General features: G+C 39.9%; 1 protein-coding gene across 4 annotated transcripts in view; it reads left to right on the top strand.

The window, feature by feature from the left end:
* SAP130 (Sin3A associated protein 130) overlaps positions 1 to 27,493 on the top strand; it is a 93,034-nt gene that overhangs the window by 6,695 nt on the left and 58,846 nt on the right. For all 4 annotated transcript variants that reach the window (XM_019718004.3, XM_019718005.3, XM_074334741.2 and 1 more), the window contains exons 3-10: positions 1,842 to 2,077; positions 2,817 to 2,975; positions 4,122 to 4,233; positions 5,254 to 5,378; positions 7,029 to 7,153; positions 16,787 to 16,934; positions 17,105 to 17,195; positions 17,409 to 17,513. In XM_019718004.3, the coding sequence (XP_019573563.1) occupies positions 1,842 to 2,077; positions 2,817 to 2,975; positions 4,122 to 4,233; positions 5,254 to 5,378; positions 7,029 to 7,153; positions 16,787 to 16,934; positions 17,105 to 17,195; positions 17,409 to 17,513 (1,101 nt within the window). The remainder of the gene's footprint in view (positions 1 to 1,841; positions 2,078 to 2,816; positions 2,976 to 4,121; positions 4,234 to 5,253; positions 5,379 to 7,028; positions 7,154 to 16,786; positions 16,935 to 17,104; positions 17,196 to 17,408; positions 17,514 to 27,493) is intronic.

The following is a 27,493-nucleotide window of genomic DNA, read 5'->3' as shown; positions in this document are numbered from 1 at the left end:
AAGAGACGAGACACACTGGGGTGAGACATTTGTTATGAGACTACATAAAGTTCAATCTATAGTATTAGAAGTTAGTATCTTTGGGAGGGATAGGGACTGGAATTGGACGGAACGGGTTTCTGGGGAACCAGTAATGTTTCGCTTCTTGAGCTGGATGCTGAGTACTTAGGTGTATTTACTTTATGAAAGTTCATTGAGCTGCACAATTAACATTTGTGCACTTGTCTGTATGAAAGTTCAATTAAAAGTTAAATAAAGTTAAAAAGTTAAATAGTTCAATTAAAAAGTTAAATAAAAACCCACCCAAAATTAAAGAAGTGAGAAGCATCTGAGTTTTCACGAAAATATTAACTGCTGATGCCTTTGGGAGCAGCTTTACTTGCATTATAGTTTCCCAAACAATTAAATTTTTTTCCGTAACTATAATTTTTTTTTTTTCCCCCAGAAAAATAATGATATTATTTCGGAAAAGTGATGGACAAGAATGAGTTAATATTTTCACAAACTCTCTTCCATCATTACATGAGTTCCTTGATTTTTAACTTGATTTTTAAATAGGTTACGTGTTCTCATTGCCCAAAATTCCAAATGAAAAAAAGTATACAGTGAAAAGTATCTTTCCCATCCCTGTCCCCTGTCCACTTTCTTTCTCTTCAGGCAGCCAAGGTGCTTTTGGAGATATTTTATCTATGTACAAATATATATGCATGTATGTTCTGTGTGCATTTTGTTTACTTTTTCACAGTTCTGTATCTTGTTCTTGTCATCTATATGTTATGTAATTTTTCATAATATACCGGGGTTGCCAAAAATTTGTATACACATGACTTGTATTTATCTTTTGTTTTCGGTATATATTGAGTATTACAATTTTAATTGTTTTTTCCTTTCTTAAAACATTTTTTTTGGCATCCTCTTTATGTTATTTTTTAAAATTTTTATTGGTGAATATTGGGGAACAGTGCGTTTCTCCAGGGCCCATCAGCTGCAAGTCGTCTTTCAATCTAGTTGTGGAGGACGCAGCTCACTGGCTCACGTGGGAATTGAACTGGCAACCCTGTTGTTGAGAGCTCGCGCTCTAAACAACTGAGCCATCGGCCACCCTGGCATCCTCTTTATATTACAAGTTTTCCATAAGAGTACCTAAAGGCTTTCCTTGTTTTATTTTTATAGTTGCACGGTAGTCTGTTGTGGGAGTACACATAATTTACATAGCCAGTCTCCTGTTGATGAGCATGTATGTTTTTTTCACTTTCTTTACTAGTATAAATATGCTGAAACAAATAACCTGTACATAACTCTTTTTACACATATGCTCTGTATCGATAGGACACATTCCTGCAAGTGGATTTGTTGAGCCTCAGAGGGTATGTTGGTTGCAATAATGATAGAGGTTGCCATGTTCACTCTGTAGGGATTTGGACTGAGAAATTTGTTTACAAAAATTACATGTTCTTGGACTTAAGACTGTACTTAAGTTATCTTTTAATGTTAGGTTTGTATAACTTTTTAAATAAATTTCAAATGAAATTGTCTGTATCTTGTATTGCACTTTGAACTATTTGAGCTCATTTTATATAGCTGTGAGGTTCTTTGTTCATAGAGGAGTGGGAAAGCCACAGTATTCCAAGCAAGTCCTGTGTTCCACATGTGGGACTCTTGGATTTTATGTCCATCGGGAATCTACTGCCCAAATTCTCCTTTTGAAGAAAATCTCACAAGGACATGGTTAGTTTATCGGCTCCAAAACTTAACTGCAAATACTACTCTTGTATGTGCTGCTGTATTAACTAATGTTGGAAGGATATGACATGCTGTATTCCCTTTAATGTCTTTTATAGTCAATGATGAGTCTAGTCGAGATGCTGAAGTCACTGCCAGGGAGCACCTGGGCTCCAGCAGCTCCCTGCAGCCCCGTGAAGAGAAGCAAGAGCCTGTCGTGGTAAGGCCCTACCCACAGGTGCAGATGTTGTCTACACACCATGCTGTGGCCTCGGGCACACCTGTCACAGTGACAGCCCCACCAGCACATCTGACGCCAGCAGTGCCACTCTCATTTTCGGAGGGACTTATGAAGGTAATGGCGAGGTTTAAAATTTCACATTGAACCACAGCTGAAGACTGGCTAATACATTCCTGACAATTTTCACGAAGTCTTAGGCTGTACCTTAGGCTCATAGGTTTTTGGTTTGGTTGGTTCGGGTTTTTGACCTGTCAGTTCAGCTCTTCTCTGTATTTCAGAGTTCTGCTGTTCTGCAGTGCTTTTTCTTGTGCCGCTGGGCAGTTGGCATCACAGGGTCTTTTCTGGTATCCATTTGACATTGATTTTATTTATGTTATGGGTCTGCTGACTCATTTTATCTTGGAATGGCACTCTTCTCCAAGGTTTTGTTTCAGTAGCTTACTAATTTGGGGTATCTGAGAATATCACCTTGTGTATTACCTTATGGTTATGTTTCAGGCACTGAAAATTTTGTTTACTTCCTCCCAAACTTGGGGAGAAGGACAGCGTTGTATAGAAGAAAGACTGGGCTAGGAGCTATACAGATACGGGGTTTATTGCCAGGTCTAGATTTTACTGTCTGTGTGTCTTTGAGCAAGTGACTTAGCCTTGCTTTGCACATTTCCTCATCTGTCTGTAAAATGGAAATGCTAATACATCAGTGCAAAAGCTGTGATGCTGAGAGATCAAACGTAAGGCTCCGGGCATCTTTCCTGGCACTCTTCAGGGTTGATTTGTGTACTTTAAACTATAGAATGAAATGCATCACTAGTAAAAAGTTGTTGATATATTTCGTGTGGTTTTCTGTTTGCAGCCGCCCCCGAAGCCCACCATGCCTAGCCGTCCCATTGCTCCTGCTCCACCTTCTACCTTGTCACTTCCCCCCAAGGTTCCAGGGCAGGTTACCGTTACCATGGAGAGTAGCATCCCTCAAGCTTCAGCCATTCCTGTGGCAACAATCAGTGGACAACAGGTTTTTTTCCTCTTAATTTGCTGATTTTCAAACTGAGATGCCAAACTGTCGATCATTGTTTATTGAATGCCAGCAGTACATTAGGCTCTGTACTAAATAAAAAATGGTCACTGATATCTACAAGGGGAAGATAGGTATGAGAGAAAAGGACAGCTACCGGAAGTAAAGCAGTGTGCTCAGTGGTCTTTGTCGTTTAGCCAGTGGGCCCTGAGCCTGTCTTGTGTTTGCGGCTCCACCCTCAGTGTGAGATATGCTGCAGATCTAGAGAAGACAGCCCACGTCCTTGGGGGTTGAGAACAACCTCACAGTCATTTTTTCTCAGGGAGCAAAGGTATATCTCTTCAGTGGTTCCCTCAGGCAGCCACCAATCATGAACATTTATTTTAAAGTCTTGTGTTTTAACTTAAAAAAAAAAAATTGAAATAATAGTCTTACTGCATAATATGTATTTGATTTATTTAAATATTTTATATTACCAGTGAAAACAACTGAATCTCAAAACTTTTTCCCTTCAAGTTTTCAAGAAAACATTGGTATTGCAAAAAGATGTCCTGTGTTGTTTTCCTTTTGTCATACTGCTGAGTACTCTCAGAAGTACTGGGAACCTTCTCCTCCGCCCTCCCGCAACACACATACCTGAGAAGCACTGTCAGCAGGGTTGGGAGAGTGTGAGGAAGGTATGTTTCAGGGCTGAGCTGAGGAACTGGTACGGGGGTACCTACTGAATACTACCTGACATTTACTTAGAAATACAGAATGGATGACTGCAGTGGCGTTGAAGGAAATAGTGAGGACAGGAAAAAAATAACTTTGGCCAAGAAAGAAAACAAGTGTGAAAGACTGATATTAAAGATGAGAGTCCAAAAGTGGACAGTCACTTCTGTCGTCTGTTACAGGGATCTAGCACCTCGCTGGGCTCAAGGCGATTGGTGCATCCTCACAGTCTTACACCTGCCTGCTGGCACAGTCGTCATGTAGGATGCTGTGTAAAGAAAGCCGAAGGGCTTTCCTTGGGTTACTCACTGTATGAAAGGAACAACCTAACCCACATTTGGAGGCAGTGGACTTCTTAGAAGCCATGGCTAAGCACATTCGCCAAACACAAGCCCAAGCAGATGACATTGCCCCCCCCACCCTGTGTTGCAGGGCCACCCCAGTAACCTGCATCACATCATGACCACAAACGTGCAGATGTCTATTATCCGCAGCAGTGCTCCCGGGCCCCCTCTGCACATCGGAGCTTCGCATTTACCTCGAGGTAGACTGCCTGTGCTGTTCAAACTCTTGCAATGCAACATACGTTTGGTAGAGGACACGGTAACACAAACCGTATCCAGCTTACTAAAGCTGCAGGACAGCCGAAGTAAGCGCAATATACATTTTTAGAGGGGTCTAGTATGTACTTGTTGTTGATATATTATAGCAAGTGTGTATACGTGTGTTTAAACTTAAAGCAATTCAAATTTTTAGTGTGGCCTAAAAATCATCTCTTTAATGAGGAACTCCTCAAGGCTATGGTAGCCTGAACATGGCCTTCATTTCTAAGAAATAAGAGTCACAAATATTAATACTGAATATTTTTTAAGTTTAGAGATAATGGTTACTCAAAAATTTTTACTCGCATAGCAATAAAATGAATTTATTTTTATAATTCAGTTCTAATAGGTTAAGAAGTATTAAATGTAATGAGTTTTCTCAATTGCTTGATAAGAAATTGTTATCTTCTGTTGGAGAGTATAAAATCATTACTTGCGAAATCAAACTAGCAAATACAAAAGCAGGTTTACTCGGTCATAACAGAACTCGGAGAGTGAGGTTCACAGACCACAGGGGGTCTGTGTAAGGTCAAAACTATTTTCATGATGACACTAAGACGTCGTTTGCCTTTTCACAGTGCTGGCATTTGCACTGGTGGTGCAGAGGCAGTGGTGATTCCACTGAACTCTCACTCTCGGGGTTAAAGTGGTGGACCCTGGCTGGACCCAGGCCGGCGGCCCCACGCTCTAGTGTTCATTGTGTGCCCATGGCTGCACACGTATAGCCATTTTCATTTAAGAGTGTCCTCAAAGAAGCAGTACAGATTATCAGATTTATTAAATCTCAACCCTTGAGTGAGTGTTATCTTAATTTTCTGTGTGGTGAAATAGGATGTATTCATACAGCACTTCAGGTGAACACTGACATATGAAGTTTTAGAAATTCCGATGATTTTCCTAGGGATTATAATTGGACATATTTAAATTGTGAGCCATACTCATGCAAAGAATTATTCTTCTAGGTGCAGCTGCTGCTGCTGTGATGTCTAGTTCTAAAGTGACCACTGTCCTGAGGCCGACTTCCCAGTTGCCAAACACTGCCACAGCTCAGCCAGCGGTGCAGCACATCATTCACCAGCCGATCCAGGCACGTCCAGGGTGTGGGATCGACCGGCGAGAATCCAGGGCCTGCCCAGCAGTCATTCGTTCTGCTGGGCACCATGACAGACCTTGGGCCTGAAGTGACTTTTAGTCTAGTTGCTAAGATGTGGGGAAGGTTGAATTGTATCCAGTCCTGTGACCTGCTATAGGAGTTTAGAAGAGGTAGTAAGGGAAGGCTTTTTGTGAGGATGGATTTGGTAATGGGGATTCAGAGAAGTGAAGAGGAAGTCGGGGGGGCAATACTCTGAACCATGGCAAGGGAGACAGTGGTGATTATGCACAATGCTTAGTAAAGGCTAGTTAAAACAGGAGTTTTAACGTGGACAGGGAGCTATGAATCCCCTAAACGTTTTACACATATATATATATGGTTTTGAAGGAAGATGGTCCATGCTATTTGAAGGAAATTTGTGGCCAGTACTACCGAAGTATAATGCATTACTAGGTGGTGGTGTATCTCTAAATTCAGAACTCTAGATACGGAGTGTAAGTTGATTTTGTACACTGCAGAGAGCCACTACATTTTTTGAACACAGTAACGTATGATCAATGAAATACCTATGAAACGTTAATCTAGCTAAATTTCATGCAGGGGGTGGAAATGCAAACACATTTGGCAGCCAGACTGGTAGTGTGTGTGAAACACTGGGTTTCAGACAGTAAGAACAGTGCTGATGATACCAAGTAGTACATGTCCAACCCGAGCCTTCAAAGTGCTGCCAGGACATACTCGGGTACTGAAAGGCCCCCAGTGGTATGTGTGGTGCATAGGAAGGACTGTAGAAAGGAGAACCACGACTAGGAGCTCTAGAGAGGAAGATGGCACAGCAGCCCTCTTATGAGACATCAGGCTACAACGATAGGTGCAGTAGGTAAGGGAGGTGACAGGTCAGGAATGGAACTACGCAAAGCGCAGCTGGATGGAAGAGTTGCTGGATCTGCAGAGTTTGCAGATTTAACTGCATGTAACAAGGTCAGGAAAGGAACTACGCAAAGCGCAGCTGGATGGAAGAGTTGACAGTGGACAAGCAGATGAAGTTCTGTGTGGAACTAGTTTGTCAGGTGAAAATTTTACACACAGATGTAGTTGGTGGTAGGGGAAGTATATCCACGTGAAAACATCCAGGAGGTATGTGGGCACCCTGAGTCTTCTGCCAGCGAAGAGCATAGGAGCGTGTGCCTGCTGCGTTCAGTGTGCCATGCTGAATGGCCTGAGAGCCACAGCTCTCTCTGCCCAGGGGCTGAGTAGGTCCTCTGTGGACAGCACTCGGTTGTGTGATCGTGTAAATGTCAACACCAGGACCACAGCAGATCTGGGGGAATTCTAGATCTCGGGGTTAGATCCCAGTTTGTACTAATAGTATGACAGAATTTTTTATCCAGTTGTATTTGGAAAGGAGGGATTTGTATATTACCCAGCCAAAATCAGACTTTTTTTTTTTAATTCTGAGTCTTATTTTTATAACAGCCTTTGAAAAGAGAATTCCTTAATCAGAATGGTGAGAATTTACTATCATTTGGATATTAACATACTTATTTGAAGGCCTACATTTCCAATTATACTTTCAGTGTTTGACTTACTATATTTTATTTCACCTTTTGCTTGAAGTGAAACGTTTTTCTCTTCTCTCGGTAGTCTCGTCCGCCTGTGACCACCTCTAATACCATCCCTCCTGCCGTGGTTGCGACCGTCTCAGCCACCAGAGCTCAGTCTCCAGTCATCACTACAACAGCTGCACATGCTACCGACTCAGCACTGAGGTACATCTGGGGATTTGGACCCTAGCCATCTGCCATCCATCCGTCTTCTCTCCCCTTCTCCTTTCCTTCATTCCTTCATTTAACTCAATAATTAACTTACTGAGTCCTTTTTTTAATGAGCTGTTTGGTGGTCTAGATCCTGAGGATAGCAGTGAACAAACAAATTCCTGTCCTTGGAGTTTCTATTTTTAGGGTCTAGAGACATACAGTAAAACAATTGAGTTTTTTAGATAATGAAAAGTGTTTTGGGGGAAAATTAGGGTAGAGTGAATGAGATTTGGAGTAACAGGGTAGGCAATACGGGGGGCTTTTTCCTATAAGCTGATCAGGAGGGTTTTGTTGATAAGAATACACTTGAGCAGAAAATTGAAAGACATGATGAAGAGAGCCATATGGCTGTCTGGGTTAGGAGTGTTCTCGGCAGTGGGCACAGCCAGAGCAATGGCCCTGAGACGGGTGTGTTTGCCACATAGAAGGAGCAGCAAGAGATTATTTTGGGAGGTAACAGGGTCCCCAGATCACGTGGGCCTTACAGACCACGCCAAGAATTTGGACTTGCTGGGGTGCAGTGGGGAGCCTTGGCAGAGTGGAGCAGGGCAGTGCCATGATCTGAAGTTTTAGTTGGATCAGCCTGGTTGCTAGGTGGAGTAGGCTGTAGAGAGAGAAAGTTGGAAACAGAGAAATTATTTAGAAGGGCATGGCAGAAATCCAGGAGAGGTGATTGTTGGAGGTAGAAAGACGTGCTTAGATTCTGAATAGAATTTTGAAGGTAGTCAGGATTTTGGAGGAATTACATAGAGGTTCTGTGGGAGAACGAGACGAGTTGGTCTGTGCAGCTAGCAGGGGAGTTGCATTAACTCGAGATGGAGAACAGTTGGAGGAATTGGTTTTGGAGGGGAATTTCATGGAGACTTTGGTTTGGAGTGTTTTAAGGTTGTGCTGACTTCTAAGCACCCAATTGGAGGTGTTGAGATAAGCTACTATATGAGTGTGGAATCCAGGGAAGGGTTCTGGGGGAGCTAATGTAGAAAGACAGTGTAAATAGGGAGAGGTGTATGACACAGAAAATAGCTCCCCGTTTAGAAGGCTGTGGGGAAAGCAGTGTTCTCAGGGGAGAACCAGGATTCATTAGCGCAGGAAGGTAAGGCTGATTCAGAGAAGAGGTTGAGGATTTGGGCGATTTTGTTAAAGGTGTATTGTAAGTCCAGAAGGTGGGTGTTTGAAAAGGAAGATAGTATAATTAAGAGATTTATGGAGCCAGACAGGGATAACGTCTGGTTGATGAGGGATGACCTCAGATATGAGTGACAGAATCAGGGATGAAGACATAATGGGATTTGTCCTCATGGTCCCCAAGCCATTTGGGGTGGTGAGGCTATGAAAGTGGGGTTGGGGAATGCTGTGGGATATGAGCCTTGTCAGGAGCACACAGTTCCAGTGGTCTTGCTTGATTCCTGTCGTTGGTGATGTGGATGCCAGGGAAAACCTTTGACAAGAGAAACAAGAAGTGGTTCACTAAACAAGAGAAGAGGTAGTGGATATGGGGGATAGAGCTGTAAGAAACTAGAGGCCCTCTGGAACAAGTGATTATAAGCGGGAGGCAGGGCGGAGTGGAAGGAGGAGTCTGAGACACCTCTGTTTTTTTGTTGCTTGGCCAAGTACATGGAAAGGAAACAAGGGAAAGAAAGCACGTTTTAGAAAGACAGTTGCATTTGGGGATACTAAGTTTCTCTGTGGAGCATCAAGTGGCTGTGGTCAACAAGTGGTTGAAGGGCTGTCTATGCCAGAGATGCGGGTTCAGAAGTCACCAACACACGGCCTGCAGTTAAAGCGGTGAGGTGTCTGAGTCTGTCTGGGGGGATGTGTAGAATGAAAAGAGGGCCTAGCACCAAAATCTGAAGCAGAGAACGTTGAAATGCGGAGTAGTGCCCAGGACTTACCTTCAACCATTAGCTCTATCATTTACTAGCTGTGTGACCTTAGGCCATTTTCTCAGCTTCCCTGATCCTTAGTCCCCTCTTCAATAAAATGAGGACACTTTTTGGTAAGTAGAATGTATTGCCTGAGGTACAGTGAGACACAACTGCCCAACATAGAATAGACTGTGTGTTGTCATTTAAACTTCAGAATGCCTTTAAAAAGTTAATATATTCAGATGGTAGGATGAAATTCAAAAGGTACAAGTGTGTATATACTGAAAACTAGGGTTAAGTTGTTTTTTTTAAAACCATGTTATCAAAGTATCTGTCTTTTCCAGGATACTGAGTTTTTAATGAAAAATAGACATTGAATTTTGTCTGATACATTTTCAACATTCACTCATACAACACATAGTCACTGTGTACTTCTTATGTGCCAGTCAGTGCTCTTGGCACTGGAAATGCATTAGTGAATTAAACAGACTAAAACACTAATGTCAGATATAACATAAATACATTTTCTATTTATGTAACTGTGATAAATTCCTAATATCTTACTCCCTTTGAATTCTGGAGGTAGAAAGTTTAAACAGACTAATTTCCATAGAAGAAATAGAAAAAAATTTCAGAGTAGTCTCTCTCAGAGAAGCACCAGGCCCAGACTATTTCACTGAATTCTACTGCAATCCCAATGACCAGCTAAAACAGTAATTATTAAATTGATTCGGGGGCGGCCGGTTAGCTCAGTTAGCTAGAGAGCGGTACTTTTAACAAGGTTGCCGGTTCAATCCTCACATGGGCCACTATGAGCTGCACCCTCCACAACTAGATTGAAACAACTACTTGACTTGGAGCTGATGGGTCCTGGAAAAACACACTTAAATAAAATTGTTATATAGATGGATAGATGGATAGATTCAAGGCATAGAAAAAGAAGGAAAGTTAAAAAAAAAAATTTAAGGGGTAAGTCTTACCCCTTCTGTTAAGTAGATTCAGTCCTGTCTGCAGTTCTTCGATTTTTTTTTTTGTTCATTATTTGATGGAATGAAATTTATTCTCTGTTACTTTCTTCAAGAAGGGCTTATAGAACGAATATTTTTTTTCAAGTGCTTAAAATCGTTTCCCAGATGTCCTTATACTTAAGCGGTAGTTTGGCTGATAATGAATTTTTTTGGTTTCTATGTTCTTTCCATGAGCACTTTATAGGTATTTTCTCTGCCTTCTAGGGTTGGATAATACTGTACAGAAAAGGCTGAGGTTAGCCTGATTTTTTTTTTTTCAATCCCTTTAAAGGACCTTGATATTTTTTCCTGATTGCCTAAGATTCTTGATCATTGAATTTCAGCAGCTTGACTAGGATTTGTGTTGTAGTGACCATTATGCATCGTTTTGTCCGTAACATGGTGTGCCTTGTTAACGTGCAGCATAAAATCATATTTGTAAAAACTTTTCTTGAATTGTATCTTTATATGTTCATTCTGTTGCATCCAATTATGTGTTTGTTGGATATTTTTGCATGACTTCCTTCTCTAATCCTTTTTCACTCTTTTTTTTCCCCCGTTCAGATTCTGCTTACTTTCTCCCGATCTGTGTTTCTCACTGCGTTTTTAGCATTGTCTCCCTTGTTCTGCATTTAATTTTGCCTTCATTCCTGAAACAGTGAATGGTTTTCTTCTGTCTCTCTCGAGCTCTGTTTGTGCATTTAGTTTGTCTCCATTGTTTTGTCATCACTTCCAGTGAACGTTTGCATCTTTGTGTTTTAATTTCATGGAAGCAGTTATTTCGTTTTTATTTCATGGCACAATTTTCATCTGCTTCATGAAAGCATTTCTAGTGAACTTCTCTGTTTCTGTCTACCTTTTTTCTTGTAGCATCTTTAAATAGATCCTTTGCTGGTTCCTTTCTGAGTGCTCATCTCTGAATGAATTGAATTTATTCTGGATCAGCTATTTATAATTGGTTCTTGTAGGCTGGGCTGTGTACTGCATTAGGAGAAATTTTCCTGACTCAGTCCTGTGCTTGAGCAGTTTTGGGCCATTATTTTTCTCCTGCTGGTATAGATAGATTGCTCAAAATGGCAGAGTTTCTCTCTTAGCTGGAACCCACCACACACAGTTTCCTGCATGGGACTTAATCTGCATCTGTGTGATTCCCAGTCCTGCTTTGCCACTTCAATCTTAGAACCTGTCTGGGTCGGCTTCACTGCCAGCTCCCACTGCTGTAGCAAGATGTTGGTCTCCTATGTCAGTGTGCTCCTCACTTTGGGAAATTATACTTTGCTGGATTTTTACTCCTTAAATTATAGCTGCAGAAATCCTTTCTCCATTGGTTCATGTGTCCCTTGGTTATTGCTACCTCTGACAGTTCTGCTACCTGTTCTGTGGGTTGAGGTTTCAGGTGTCTCCTAGTTTTGTCAGAGATGGAGACTGCATTCTTATTTTCAGTTTTCCTTGTTACTGCTCTCCGAAAGGAGGAGAAAATATCAAACTGGCAGTCCCTACCTGTAATAATTCTTGTCCTCAACTCCAGAAAAGTCAATACAAGGACCCACCTAAACACTGTAGGTGGTCAGTGTCCACCTGTAAATTAACCCCTTGATTTCTGTATATGTCCAGTTTCTAAATTGGATCTCTATCCCTAGAGTTACCTTTGAGGCCATTAAAAACAAACATTGATCATTGGGAGAAATAGTATAGTGATTAGCATAGCATATTTGGGAGTACTTTCTAGCTGGCTGAACTTGATCATTTTGATGCTTGGCTTCGGGAGTGGAGTTCCCACTATGGACTCAAGGGTGTTTGATTTATTCAAAGTGTTTTAATCAAAACACCTTTCTTTTTCTCCCAGTTGCCTCAAATTTGGCTACTGAGAACCCCTTTGAACTGGCTCGGGTGTCCTTTTGATAACACCTGTTGAGTCTTTCAATAATACTTTCTTCTTTCTAGAACATGATGACTCAGGCTCTTTTTTACTTTCCCTGTTTCCCTAGTCTTGAAATCAGCCATATCGCCAAAGATTCCTGGTTCATGTTAGTGGAGAATAGTATTTAGCATCCAAGATCTGGGTGCTAGGGGTACACAATGCTTCTCAGATATCATTGCTTTGGGATTGTTTCTGTGGAAAGAGGTGGTCAATGTAGTAAAGACAGTCATGTCGTCATACCAGTATTTCTAAATAAAATTTAACAGTACAGGTTTTTTTCTTGCTTAGATTTTATCTTGGTGTATCTTTTCTCTTACAAACGATAAGACTACTGAGTAAAGTTTAAGATTACTTCACATTCTTTTTGTCCTCAGACTAGAGCCCACTAAGTAGAGTAGGAATGTGTTCAAAAGTCACCTAAAGTGATTCTTTTCTCTGTGGGATATGTAGTAACATTTTCTTTTTCCTAATTTATATTCACATTTCGAAAATACAAACATATTAAAACAAGTATACAATGAGGAGTGTCACTCTCCTATCTGTCCCACAGATACCAATTTCCCATGTTCCTTTCCTATCCCTTTGCTTTCTAAGGTAACCTGTTAATTTTTTGGTTGTCTTTCCAGTGTGTGTGTTTATTATAATTTAATATATACTAGTTATATATTTGTTTAAATTTGTTTTTAATTTTAGGATTTGCGTTCAGTTTAACTATTTTAAACCTGGAAAATATTGATTAGGTTCAAAAGTCAAAGCTAATGTAAAGATGAACTCAGGAGTACCCCTGTCCCCTCACAAGTCACCATCTGCTGTTGGGAGGCTCCATTTTATCTTTCTTTGATTTGCTCTCTCAGAGTTTCTTTCCATGAGAATAAGTATACACACAGGTAAACACACACATTTCCTTTTTTCCATTCCTTTCTTACAGAAAATACAGCATGTTATATTTACATACACTTAACAGTATATTCTGTAGATGACTCCAAATTAGCCCATAGAGAATCTGTCATTCTTTTAGGCTGCATTGTACCCCAGCTCATGGGGTACTGAAGAACGTTTTGGCATATACTATTGAGTGTTTGTGATGGTATACCTTCAAGGTACATTTATGGGAGTAGGAATGCTAGGTCAAAGAGTAAATGCCTCAATTTCCTCACCTAAAAAATGGCAGTAATATTACCTACCTCAGAAATCATTATGAGGAGTAATTAAGTAATATATATAAAGCACTTAAAACATATCTGGTGTGTAATGTACATTATATATATATTAACACTTGTTTTGTTTTTACCCCCGCCTTCTTCCTCCTCCCCTTCTCCCTGCCCCCCCCCACCAGTCCGGTTCAAGCCGTTGTTTCTCAGTCTAGTTGTATAGGACACAGCTCCGTGGCCCATGCTGGTATTATGAGCCTTGCGCTCCCCCCGGCTAGGTCGGCCTCATGCTGGTTGCCAGCCACTCACTCTGGCCACTGGCCACTCACACTGGCCACCGGCCACTCACACTGGCCACCGGCCACTCACAGCAGCCCACGGCAGTACACGCCAACCTCCGGCTGCTCATGGCAGCCCAGCTCCAGGGAGAGCCGTTGTTCACAATCTTAGCTGTAGAGGGCGCAGCTCAGTGGCCCACTGTGGGAATCGACCGGTGACCTGTGCCACCGGATCAGCCCAACACTTGTTATTTTCCATTAGAGTAAATGAAAATCAAAGATTACTATATTCTGTGCTTTCAGAAACACTTAAAAAAACACATTAAATACTTAATATAAATATTATTTTTGGGGTTTATTTTTATATGATCTGGACCTCTTAAATTATGAACGTGTTTAAATTTGAATTAAGGAAACCCTTTCCAGGTGATTCTATTGGCATTCTTTGTTACAAGGATCTTCAAAATTATTTCCATAATTAGGTTCATTTACCCTAAAATTTGTCACTGTTTTAATTGTGTATACATGTATCTCTCTGAATGTTTTATATTGTAAATGCTGGGAGTATGTGGCTTTTGTGGCACTGTACTTGGTGACGTACATCGTCAATTAATAAAAATCCAATCTCCAATAGTAGGCTTTCTTCTCTTGTTCCATACCGTGTTTCCCCGAAAATAAGACCTAGCCGGACAGTCAGCTTTAATGCGTCTTTTGAAGCAAAAATTAATGGAACACCCGGTCTTATTTTATTATAAGACCGGATATAATATAATATAATAATAATAATATAATATAATGTAATATAATATAATACATAAATAATACCAGGTCTTATATAATATAAGACCGGGTTTTACATTAATTTTTGCTCCAAAAGCCGCATTAGAGCTGATTGTCCGGCTAGGTCTTATTTTCGGGGAAACACAGTAGTTCCATCTGTGGCCAGGCTTTCAGCTATCCTTCGAACTTGACTGATACGCCATTTAGTTCTTTTTGCAGGGAGAAAACCATCCTTTATTCAGTTTATAAACTTTATTCACAGATGTTCCACCAGGTCTGATTTTAAAGCATTTTGAAAAAGGACCCTTGTTGTGAAATCACTGCTTGCTTGACATCTCATTCACGTTTTCACGCTTCCAACCCAACTTACCCAGTTTTCTTCTTCCTACTTTATATTTACATAGTTCTAAAATACAAAAGCATGAAAAGGTACACAATAAGGAGTATCACTCTCTCCCTTTCCCCCACCCATGAGATGCCTATGTTCCTTTCCCTTTGCCTTTCTAAGGTAACCTGTTAATAGCTATTTCGGGGAATCCTTCCAGTATTTCTTAAATACAGTCAAATTCGAATGCAATTCTTTCTTTTTTTTATATATATTTTTTTTATTGGGAAGGGGAACAGGACTTTATTGGGGAGCAGTGTGTACTTCCAGGACTTTTTTCCAAGTCAAGTTGTTGTCCTTTCAGTCTTAGTTGTGGAGGGCGCAGCTCAGCTCCAGGTCTAGTTACCGTTGTTAGTTGCAGGGGGCTCAACCCACCATCCTTTGCGGGAGTCGAACCGGCAACCTTGTGGTTGAGAGGACGTGCTCCAACCAACTGAGCTATCCGGGAGCTCAGCGGCAGCTCAACTCAAGGTGCCATGTTCAATCTTAGTTGCAGGGGGCGGAGCCCACCATCCCTTGCAGGACTCGAGGAATTGAACTGGCAACCTTGTGGTTGAGAGCCCACTGGCCCATGTGGGAATCGAACTGGCAGCCTTCGGAGTTAGGAGCACGGAGCTCCAACTGCCTGAGCCACCGGGCCGGCCCCTCAAATGCAATTCTTTTATCCTTTTTACTCAAAAGATTGTTTAATTCATATATTCCTCTTTACTTTTTTTTTCATATAACAACATATATTGAAAGCTTTTCTTTTCAGGACCTAGAGAGTTTCATCTTTTAGTAGCAGTATGGTGATTCACTGTGTAAATGGATTTGAGGTTGTTTATAGCACTTTACTATCACAAATAATACTGCAGTGAATAACCTTATATGTAGGTTATTAGTCATGTGTGCAAGAATATCTGTATTACCAATTCCCAAAAGTGATCAGTGGGTATGTGTGATTATTTTGATGCCTCTTGTCTGTCTAATCGCGTTCCTTGGACTTAATACCATTTTACACTCCTTCCCAAATGTTTAAAAGTGCCTGTTTCCTTACAGCTTGAACAACAGAGTAGGCTGTCTTTTGGATTTTTGCCAATCTGATAGGTGAATGATGATATCTCAGTGTATTTTAACTTCTGTTTCTCTTCCTTTGAGTGAGAGTGAGCATCTTTTCTTTGTTAAGGGGCCGTATGTGTTTTCTTTTAGTAAACTATTCTTATTCTTTGCCTGTTTTTTATTGGGTTGTTATTTTTCTTACTGATTTCTAGGAGCTCTTAATATATATTCAGAAGATTACACTTTTACCTATGAGTCTTTTGACTTTGTCCATAGTGTGTTTTGCTATGTAGGAAGTTTACTTAATTCAGAGTCAAATTTATTGATCTTTTGTATTAATACTTGGGGATTTTGAAAGCTTTTGATAGAAAGCTCTCTCCTACTCCAAGGTTATTAAAAAATTCTCCCATCTTCTCTCCATGTACTTTTTTATTTTCCATTAAGTCTTTGATCATTTTTATATTTGTCGTGGTGTACTATATGGATCTAAATTTATTTTTTCCAAATAGCTATACAATCTTCACAGCATAATTTATTAAATAGTTCCCCCCACACCCCAATATGAGATGCCAACTTTGTTATACTGTCAGGTGTTCTTGCTATTGTTGCAGTTCAGTAGCTTGTGGCCAGTTGAATTAACAGACTATCTGTGTTGATATCCCTTTCAATCATTAGGCAACCATAACTAACTTTTTATCATTTGGTGAGAAATGATATAAAATTGCAGTGGGGGCAGGTCAGTACTTCAAGGGTCATAAGTTAAGCTGCTGTTAATCGAGGTTGTCTGTAATCTTCCCTCAGAACGCTGAGAACTTTGGTGTCTATCTTCAGCATTGTCCACAGAGTGAAGAGTATTCATTACAGTACTGCTTACTCTGGATTCGCATAGAACACTGATTAACTCTTTGGAGGGTACTGAGAATGATAAGGATTCATTTATTTAGTTCGTGGTACATATTGATACCTCTTAACATGAGGCTCATGGCAGTTTTGGGAGAGAAACTCAATGGGCCATTTGCTTCATTGGTTCAACAGTGGACTTCACAAACCTATGAAAAAATACAACTGTGTAATCTAGCACTAGATAGTAAACAGCCTTGACTGCCTGCATTGCCTCGGCAGACATCTTATAAATCATAATGTCCTTTCTGGCTTTTCAGTCGGCCGACTTTGTCTATCCAGCATCCACCATCTGCAGCAATTAGTATTCAGCGTCCTGCCCAGGCCCGGGATGTAACGACGAGAATCACACTGCCATCTCACCCTGCATTGGGGACGCCAAAACAGCAGCTTCATACCATGGCTCAGGTAAAAACAGAGGTGAACACCACCTGTATACTCTGGGGGTTAAAACCACAACTGTGCCAACGTGCCGAGCATCTGCAACACTGAAGGCAGTGATTGCTTTTAACCTGGTTTGAGTGGGAAATGGTCTTGTTTATAATTCTGTACTGTGGGATGCCTCCTCACCTCTACAGAAAACTATCTTCAGTACTGGCACACCAGTGGCTGCAGCAACAGTAGCACCTATTTTGGCAACCAACACCATTTCTTCAGCAACTACTGCTGGTAAGTCGGCAGCCCCATGCTTGCTTCTTGCCAGGGAAGAATGAAACGTAAGTGGTGAGTTAATTTTTTTATTTCTCAGCTTCAGTCAGAGAAAAAGAATAGGCTAGAAAAATTCTCTTAACTTTTCCCAAGAGCTTTTCTCAGGTTTTTAAGAATCTGTGATGTGTTCAGAGAGGCCATTGTTGAAAATTTTCCTTTTTTCTTCCCTTTCAGGATCTGTGTCACACACACAAGCTCCCACAAGTACAATTGTTACCATGACGATGCCCTCACATTCATCCCATGCTACTGCTGTGACCACCTCAAACATCCCAGTCGGTAAGTGTTGTGCAGCCTTCACACGGAATCTTAAAAGGAATTTTTCAGCCCCTCTGACCAGCTCTTCATACATATTGCTAGCAGTGATTTTTTTTTTATTATTTATTTCCAAAGAAACACTGAATGTAACTTTTAAAAATATTTGTCTTGTAGATTTGACATTGATGGTAGGGGAAAGAGAAGATAGTTATCTTTGAGGGCTCAAAGTAAACTTTATTTGAACTCTACTTTTGACTTCCTCATTTATCAAACTTTATCTCTTTTATGTGTACCTTTTAAAGAAATAAGTTTACTGACATGGATTAGAACAACAGGAAAAGCAAGAAAGAAGCAAAGATCTGGATTGAAGAGATCTTGTACACTCATAGATTGTTCAGGAAAAATCTCTGGGTGATGAAACAATGGGAAGAATGCTAAACCTTGAGTTGATTACCCTGGGCTTTCGTCTGAGTGCTGCCTGAGGATACTTCATAACCATCCTAAAATTTCTTCTAGGCTTTGTCTCCCTTTTAAATGTGTGTATGCTTTGAATATAAAAAATCTTTAAAAAGTTTCTGACAGCCCAACTTCAGTCATCAAGAGCAGGGACTGGCACCCATTTTCCATAGGGCCAGATAGTAAATGGATTTGTAGGCCTCCTTTCTGTGCGGCAACTACTCACCAGCAGACAGTACAGAAACAAGTGGGTGTGGCTATGTGTCAGGAATAACTGATGGACACAGAAATTTGAATTTCACATAATTTTTATGTATCGCGAAATACTTTGATTTCCCCTCCCCCTTCCCAACCATTTAAAAGTGTGCACCTATGCCTCACAGGCCTGAGAAACAGGCATCAGGCAGGACTTGTCTCACCGTTGCCAACGCCTATCTTAGGGGCTGATACATCATTGTCATAATTCCCAAAGCAGAGATTGGGACCTATGAGGCAGAACATTGTTCTCTTTCATCTGTAAGCCACAGGTTTCAGTTTCCAGGGTTCCCTTTGCCTTGGTTCTGTAATGATGAACATGTCATATCCTGTTCTCCACTCCCAAAGATCTGGGCTGGCTGCCATATATATTTTTTTTAATTTATTTTTTAAATTTATTGGGGTGACAATTGTTAGTAAAATTACATAGATTTCAGGTGTACAATTCTGTATTACATCATCTATAAATCCCATTGTGTGTTCACCACCCAGAGTCAGTTCTCCTTCCATCACCATATATTTGGCTGCCATATTTTTTAACATACTCTACTCCTAGAAATAAGATTGCTTTTTGTGAGATGATACTCAACATACTGAATCTTCAGAATCTGGTGACCAGACACAGAAGTGTGGCTTCCCTACCTCTGTGTTCCAGCCGTGCGGTGGTCCCTCCCTACTTCCTTCTTTAAAGAGTGAGGCAGGCTGCAGCTTCACAGCCCTCAGCAAACTTTGAGGACACTTGTCCAGAATAATGATTGGACCCAGGACACCCTTACTCCTCGTATAGGTACCTGGTCCATGCCAGCCCTTAAATTGGTCCTAAGCCCCACAGAAGACTTTTAGCAGAGAAAACACTGTTGCTGGGTCTTTCTCATATGACTGCTCACTGCCACTAGTCACCAAACTTCTCTTAGATTTGTCTGAATTTAATTTTACTTACACAGAAAGAAGTTTCTTATATATATGTGTGGGTTTCACAGTAATGCACTTTGTTGAAAAAGATGGTTGATTGTTCCATATAGTCATTTCAGACCAATTTCTGGCTATACATGACAAGGTCATCACACTGTTCCCCAATAAAGTCCTGTTCCCCTTCCCCAATAAAAGAAAAAAAATCTTAAAACCACAATGAGATACCACCTCAGTCGTGTTAGAATGGCTATCATCGATAAATAAAAAACCAAGTGTTGGTGAGGATGTGGATAAAAGGGAACCTTCGTGCACTGTTGGTGGGATTGCACATTGGGGCAATCTATGGAAAACAGTGTGGAGGTTCTACAAAAAATGAAAAATAGAACTATCTTATGACCCAGTGTATAATTTCTTGTTTAGATTTTTGCAGTTGAGAATCCCACTAGGGAATCTGCAGCTATAATGAAAACTCAGACCAGTAAAGAGGGGTTAGTGTACCCTATAAGGGTTCCCTGATTTCATCTTGAACCCTTTCTGAAAAATTATTTTGGGATTAGTTCTTGTTAATGTCACTGTATTTTCCACTGACTTCCACTGTGGAAGTTAATGTCTTCATTCATTTGGCTAAAACTACCAACTTTTTACTTGTCCTAAGTTACTGTATTACTCTATTCTATATTTCCTCAGCTCATTTATCTTTGAATTTTAACCATTTACCAAATTCTAGGTATGAAAATTATTTGACAGAAGTGTCCAAACAAATTTAACATCTGCCACTTAATGTGATTCATGTAAGGTCCATCAGATTTATGCTCTAGTTTTTATTTTTGTCTTTTATAGTAACCCAGATACTTCTTACATCATAATGTTGAGAAGGGAAACCTGAGCACAGATTTTCAAGTTCAGGTATAGGAGATAAAATCACTTAAGTGGCTTTTTCCAAATGACACTTGATTTCTCCAGATGAGATTAAATATTGAATTCAGCCATTATTGCTGATAAGAACTTGTTGGATGAGAGGGAAAAACCTGATAAACGATGACCATAGGGTTTTCTCATCGAATGAACGCTTATATCCAATAGAATACCATCCTTATTTTCCTTTTTTAAAATTAGTTCTTGGTGTACAAAACAACATACTGGTTAGACATTTACATCCTCACAAAGTGATAACTCCAGCAAGTCTTCTACCCATCTGACACTACATAGCTATTATAATATCACTGACTATATTCCCTATGCTGTACTTTATATCCCATGACTATATATATATTTATTTTTAATGATAGGTGACATTCAGTATTATTTTATATTAGCTTTAGGAGTACAACACAGTAGTTAGGCATTTTTATAATTTGGGAAGTGATCCCCCTCAATAAGTAGCACCCATCTGACAGGATACATAGTTTTTACATTATTGACTATATTCCCCATATTGTATTTCGCATCCCTGTGGCTATTATGTAACTACCACTTTGTACTTCCTAATCCCTTCACCTTTACCATATACGCCCCTCCTATCTAGCAGCCATCTGTTTGTTCTCTGCATCTGAGTATTTCTGTTTTGTTTGTTCTTTGTTCTTTAGATTCCACATATAAGTGAAATCATATGGTATTTGTCTTGCTCAGGCTGACTTATTTCACTTAGCATAATGCCCTCTAGGTCCATCCATGTTGCTGCAGATGATAAGATTTCATTCTTTTTTATAGCACAATAAAGACTCCATTGTATAAATATACCACAGTTTCTTTATCTAATCATCTATGAATGGGCATTTCTGTTGCTTCCATATCTTGGCTATCGTGAATAGCATGGCAGTAATCATAGGGGTGCATATATTTTTTCAAATTAGTGTTTTGGATTTCTTTGGATAAATACCCAGGAGTGAAATTATACACTGGGTCATAAGATAGTTGTATTTTTCATTTTTTGTGGAACCTCCACACTGTTTTTGACCCAGTTTGCAATCCAACCAACAGTGCACGAAGGTTCCCTTTTATCCACATCTTCACCAACACTTGTTGGTTTTTTATTTATCGATGATAGCCATTCTAACAGGAGTGAGGTGGTATCTCATTGTGGTTTTAAGATTTTTTTTTTTAATTGGGGAAGAGGAACAGAACTTTATTGGGGAACAGTATAGTTACGGGACTTTTCCAAGTCAAGTTATTGTCCTTTCAATCTTAGTTGTGGAGAGCGCAACTCAGCCCCAGGTCCAGTTACTGTTGTTGTTAGTTGCAGGGGGTGCAGCCCACCATCCCTTGCGGGAGTTGAACCGGCAACCTACTGGTTGAAAGGACATGCTACAACCAACTGAGCCATCCAGGAGCTCAGTGGCAGCTCCGCACAAGATGCCGTGTTCAATCTTAGTTGCGGGGGGCAGAGCTCACCATCCCTTGCAGGAGTTGAACTGGCAACCTTGTGGTTGAGAGGACGTGCTACAACCAACTGAGCCATCCCGTAGCTCAGTGGCAGCTGAGCTCAAGGTGCCATGTTCAGTCTTATTTTAATATAATACCCGGGTCTTATGTTATATAAGACCCGGGTCTTATATAAGACCCGGGTCTTATATTATAATTTTTGCTCCAGAAGACATGTTAGAGCTGATGGTCTGGTTAGGTCTTATTTTCAGGGAAACACGGTAGAATTTGACATCAGGTAGCATGATACTCCAGGTTTGTTTTTCTTTTCGCAGGCTTGCAGTCACTATTCAGGGATTTTTATGATTCCATATAAATTTCAGGATTATTTGTTATAGTTCTGTGAAAAATGCCATTGGTACTTTGACAGGGATTGCACTGAATCTGTATATTGCTTTGGGTAGTATGGACCTTTTAACTATATTCTTCTTGTCCGTGAGCATGGTATGTGTTTCCATTTCTTTGTATCTTCTTTAATTTCTCTTCAATTTCTTATATTTTCTGAGTACAAGTCTTTTACTTCCTTGGTTAAATTTATTCATAAGTATTTTTTTTTATACAATTGTAAATGGGATTGTCTTCTTAATTTCTCTTTCTGATAGTTTGTTTTTGTGGTATAAAAATGCAGCTGATTTCTGAATATTAATTTTGTATCCTACTTTACTAAATTATCAGTTCTTACAGGTTTTTGGTGGAATCTTTAGGATTCTCTATATGTAGTGTGTTATCTGCAAATAATAACAGTTTTACTTCCTCCTTTCCTATTTGGATGCCTTTTGTTTCTTTTGCTTGTCTGATTGCTGTGGCTAGGACTTTCAGTATTATGTTGAATAAAAGTGGTGAAAGAGTATATCCTTTTCTTGTTCCTGATCTTATAGATTTCAGCTTTTTTCAGTTGAGTGTGATGTTAGCTGTGGGTTTGTCTTCTATGGCCTCTATTATGTTTCCCTCTATTTCCATTTTACTGAGAGTTATTATCATGAATGGATGCTGGATTTTCTCAAATGCTGTTTCTGCATCTATTGACATGACCATATGATTTTCAGTTTTTATTTTGCCAGTGTAGTGTATCACACTAATTGGTTTGTGGATGTTGAACCAACCTTGCATACCAGGAATGAATACCACTTAATCGTGGTGTGTGGTCTTTTTACTGAATTGCTGAATTCAGTTTGCTGATATTTTGTTGCAGATTTTTGCAATCTCTGTTTATTGGGGGATATCAGCCTATGTTTTTTCTTTTTTTGTAATGTCTGTCTGGTTTTGGAATCAGGTAATGGCCTCATAAAGTTAGCTTGGGATCCTTCCCTCCTCTTGGATTTTTTAAAATTGTTTGAAGAGAATAGGAGTTAATTCTTTCTTTGAATGTTTGGTAAAATTCACCTCTGAAGCCATCTGGTTCAGGACTTCTGTTTGCTGGGAGCTTATTGATTACTGGTTTGATTTCATTAGTTGTAATCAGTCTGTTCACATTTTCTGTTTCGTCTTGATTCAGTCTTGGAAGATTGTATGCTTCTAGGAATGTATCCATTTGTTCAAGATTGCCTAATTTCTTGGTATATAGTTGCTCGTAGTATTTTCTTACATTTTTTTGTATTTCTGTGGTGTCGATTGTCACGTCTCTTCCATTTCTAATTTTATTTGGATCCTCTTTTTCTTGATGAGTCTGGTTAAAGGTTTGACAGTTTATCTTTTCAAAAAACCAGCTCTTGGTTTCATTGATCTTTTGTATTGTTTTTTTGGTCTCAATTTTGTTTATTTCGGGTCTCTGTTACTTCCTCTCTTGTACTCACTTTGGGCTTATTCTGCTGCTCTTTGTCTAGTTCCCTTAGGTATCAAAAAAGAACATTGATTTGAGATTTTTCTTTCCTTAGTCAGGCCTATAGTCCTGTGAATTTCCATCTTAGGACTGCTTTCATTGTGTCCCATAGATTTAGGGTTGTTGTGTTTTCATTTTTGTTTGTCTCAAGGTATATTTTGATTTCTTCCTTGATCTCATTGTTGACCAATTCATTATTTAGGAGCATGTTGTTTATTCTTCATGTATATGTGTTTTTCAGTTTCTTTTCTTGTAATTTTTAGTTGCATACCACTGTGGTTAGAGAAGATTTCTGATTTGAATTTAATCTTCATAAATTTGTTTAGACTTGTTTTGTGTCCTAGCACATGGTCTGTCTTGGAAAATGTTCCATATGCACTTGAAAACAATGTATGAAGTTTGACAATTAAGCCGCAAACCTGCCACCATGCGCTTACATTGGCAGCACTGTACAAACAGCTCAGTAAGGTTTCATAACCTTGGTGTATCAGTGTCTCACAGCTGTGTTTGTGTCGACGTGTGGCAATGTCTTGCTGAGTGGCATTCATTATTGCGTGTTTTTGTGTGCTGTTGTGAAAATGTCTGAGCTTGAATTTGAGAAACGAAAAACGTTAAAATTCCTCTTAAACTTGGCAAAAGTGGAAGTGAAATCACGTCACACTAAGTTTCTGGGGATAATGCCATGAAGAAGACAACAGTATACAAATGGATTAAACATTTTTTAAAGGGGAGAGAACGCATCACTGATGAAGAGAGGTCAGGGCAGCCAGTATCGAGCAGAACCGATAAAAACATTGAAAAAATTCATTGAATTGTGTGTCAGAATTGTTGGCTAACTGTGAGAAGCATAGCAGACCAAGTAAACATTGATAGAGAAGCAGTTAGGAAAATCTTAACTGAAAATATTGGCATGAGAAAGGTGTGTGCAAAAATGCTCCTAGAGGAGCTCACCGATGAACAAAAGCGAAGAAGAGTTGAAGTTTGCCAAGTCCTTTTTGACAGGCAAGATGATGTTTTATACCATGATATCACTGGTGATGTAACATAGGTGTACCAATACGACCCTAAAACAAAGCAACACAGCGCATAGTAGAAGTCAGCCAATTCCTCATGACCAAGATAGTTCCATCAGTCCAAATCAAGAGTCAAAACGATGTTGCTAACCATTTTGAAATCAGAGGGATTATTCATTATGAATTTGTACCAACTGGACAGTTAACCAAGTTTACTATTTGGAAGTGATGAAAAGCCTGCGTGAAAAAGACGAAAATGACCTGAACTTTTTGCCAACCATTCATGGCTGTTGCATCACGACAATGCACCAGCTCACGTGGCACTGTGAGGGAGTTTTTAGCCAGTAAACAAATAACTGTATTGGAACACCCTCCCTACTCACCTGATCTGGCTCCCAATGACTTCTTTCTTTACCCAAAGATAAAGGAAATATTTAAAGGAAGACATTTTGATGACATTCAGGACACCCAGGGTAATATGACAACAGCTCTAATGGCCATTCCAGAAAAAGAGTTCCAGAATTGCTTTCAAGGATGGAATAGGCACTGGCATCGGTGCATAGCTTCCCAAGGGGAGTACTTCAAAGGGGACCATAATGATATTTAGCAATGAGATATGTAGCACTTTTTCTAGGATGAGTTCGCAAACTTAATTGTCAGTCGTACATTCTGTTGCTTTGGGGTGAAATACTCTAAAAATACCTATTAAATCCATCTGGTCTAGTGTGTCATTTAAGGCCGTTATTTCTGTGTTGATTTTCTGTCTGTAGGATCTGTCTATTGTCAGTGGCATGTTCAAGTCCCCTACTATGATGATGTTACCATGTTTCCCCGAAAATAAGACCTAGCCGGACCATCAGCTCTAATGTGTCTTTTGGAGCAAAAATTAATATAAGACCTGGTATTATATTAATTATATTACATTATATTACAGTAACATTATATAAGACCTAGCCTTATATTATAGTAAAATAAGACTGGGTCTTATATTTATTTTTGCTCCAGAAGACGCATTAGAGCTGATGGTCCGGCTAGATCTTATTTTCAGGAAAACACGATACTCTTGATCTCTGCCTTTATGTCGGTAAATATTTGTTACATATATTTAAGTGCGCCTATGGTGGGTGCCTAGATGTTTACTAGAGTTATGTCCTCTTGTTGGATTGATCCCTTTATCATTATGTAATGTCCTTCCTTGTCTCTTATTATAATCTTTGTTTTAAAGTTTATTTTGTGTGATGAGGTATTGCTATCTCAGCTTTTTTTCTCGTTTCCATTTGCATGAAATATCTTTTTCCATCCCTTTACTTTCAGTCTGTTGAGTCTTTTGCTCTGAGTTGGGTCTCTTTTAGACAGCATGTGCATGGGTCTTGTTTAATTATTCATTCAGCTACTATATGTCTTTTGATTGGAATGTTTAATCCATTTACATTTTAAAGTAATTATTGATAGGTAGTGTCCTTTTATTCATATTTTTTATCTTGTTTGTTCTTCCCCTTGTTCTTTAATGGAGTCCTTTTCACATTTCTTGTAATACTGGCTTGGTGGTAATGAATTCCTTTAGCTTTTTTTGTCTGAGAAGCTCTTTATCTGTCCTTTAATTTTAAATGATAGCCTTGCTGGGTATAGTAGTCTTGGTTGTATGCCCTTGTTTTTCATCACTTTTGAATATTTCCTGCCACTTCCTTCTTGCCTGGAAAGTTTCTGTTGAGAAATCAGCTGTAGTCTTATGGGAGCTCTGTTGTAAGTGACTAGTTGTCTTTCTCTTGCTGCTTTTAGGATTCTCTTTGTCTTTAATGTTTGCCATTTTAATTACGATGTTTCTTGCTATGGGCCTGTTTGGTTTCATCTTGTTTCAAACTCTCTGAATTTCCTGGGCTTGCTTGTCTGTTTCCCTCACCAGGTTATGGAAGTTTTCAGTCATTATTTCTTCAAATAGGTTTTCAATCCCTTGCACCCTGTCTTCTCCTTCTGTGACGTAAATGCTGTTATGCTTGATGTTGTCCCAAAGGTCCCTTATACTGTCTTCGACTGTTGTGTTTTTTATTCATTTTTCTTTGTATTGTTCCAGTTGGGTGGTTTATTCTACTTGTCTTCTAAATCTCTGATTCCATTCTCTGCTTTATATAATCTGTTGATTTCTTTTCATGTATCCTTTTTTCAGGTATTGTAGTTTTTATTTCTGACTGGTTCTTTTTTATGATTTCTTTGTCCTTCTTTATGCTTGTTATCTCTTTGTTGACGTTCTCACTAATTTCCTCGAACAACCAGTGTTTTAAACTGTCTCTTGTAGGTTGGTTGCCTCCATTTTGTTTAGTTCTATTTCTGGAGTTTTCTTCTCGTCTTTTATTTGGGACATACGTCTTTGTTTCCTCATTCTGGCTGCCACTCTGTGTTTGCTCCTAGGTATTAGGTAGTTCTGCTATGTTTCTCAGTCTTTGCCGGGTGGCCTTAGGTAGTATGTGTTCTATGTGTTCCAATGGTGCAGTCTCCCTGTTTTCCTGTGCAAATGTTCTGGGAGTGTCCCTTGTGTGTGTTCTCCTGTTGTCATTGAGCCTTGATTGCTTTTGGCGCATCAGTGGGTGGGATTGACTCCCAGACTGACTAACTGTGAGGACTGGCTGCGCCCACAGTGTATGAGCTGTTGTGTATGGGCTGAGCCCTCAGAGAGGGATTCATCCCTGTGAGTTCCTGTGCCTATTAAGACCACACTTTGGGTGTGTTGCTTGTGGGGCTAACCAGGTAGTGCTCTGGTATGGTCTGAAGCTGGTCTCTCGGTGTGTTGTTTCTGGTGTCTCTTGGGAGGGGTTCCCATGTAGACCTATTTCAGCCTTGCCTCTTACCAGCCTGCAGCTATCTGGTAGGAGCTACGCAGCTATACGTGGTTGGCTGCTGCCTGTGCTGGACCTGGGAACATGTGAGGCAGCAGCCAACCACATATAGCTGTGTAGCTCCTACCAGATAGCCACAGGCTGGTAAGAGGCAAGGCCAAAGTAGGCCTACATGGGAACCCCACATTGTGAACCGAGGCCAGCTACCACCAGTTGGGCCTGTGGCAGCTTAGCAAAAGGCCCAGGGCTCCCTAGGCCTGTTGCCACCTGCCTGTATGTCTCTGGTTTTGGGAC

The sequence above is a fragment of the Rhinolophus sinicus genome, chromosome 17 (genome assembly GCF_057876585.1).
Source record: "Rhinolophus sinicus isolate RSI-liver-muscle chromosome 17, RSI-T2T, whole genome shotgun sequence".
Classification (NCBI taxonomy): Eukaryota; Metazoa; Chordata; class Mammalia; order Chiroptera; family Rhinolophidae; genus Rhinolophus; species Rhinolophus sinicus.
The sequence above is the reverse complement of the archived record's forward strand: the minus strand, read 5'-3'. Positions and strand labels throughout refer to the sequence as shown.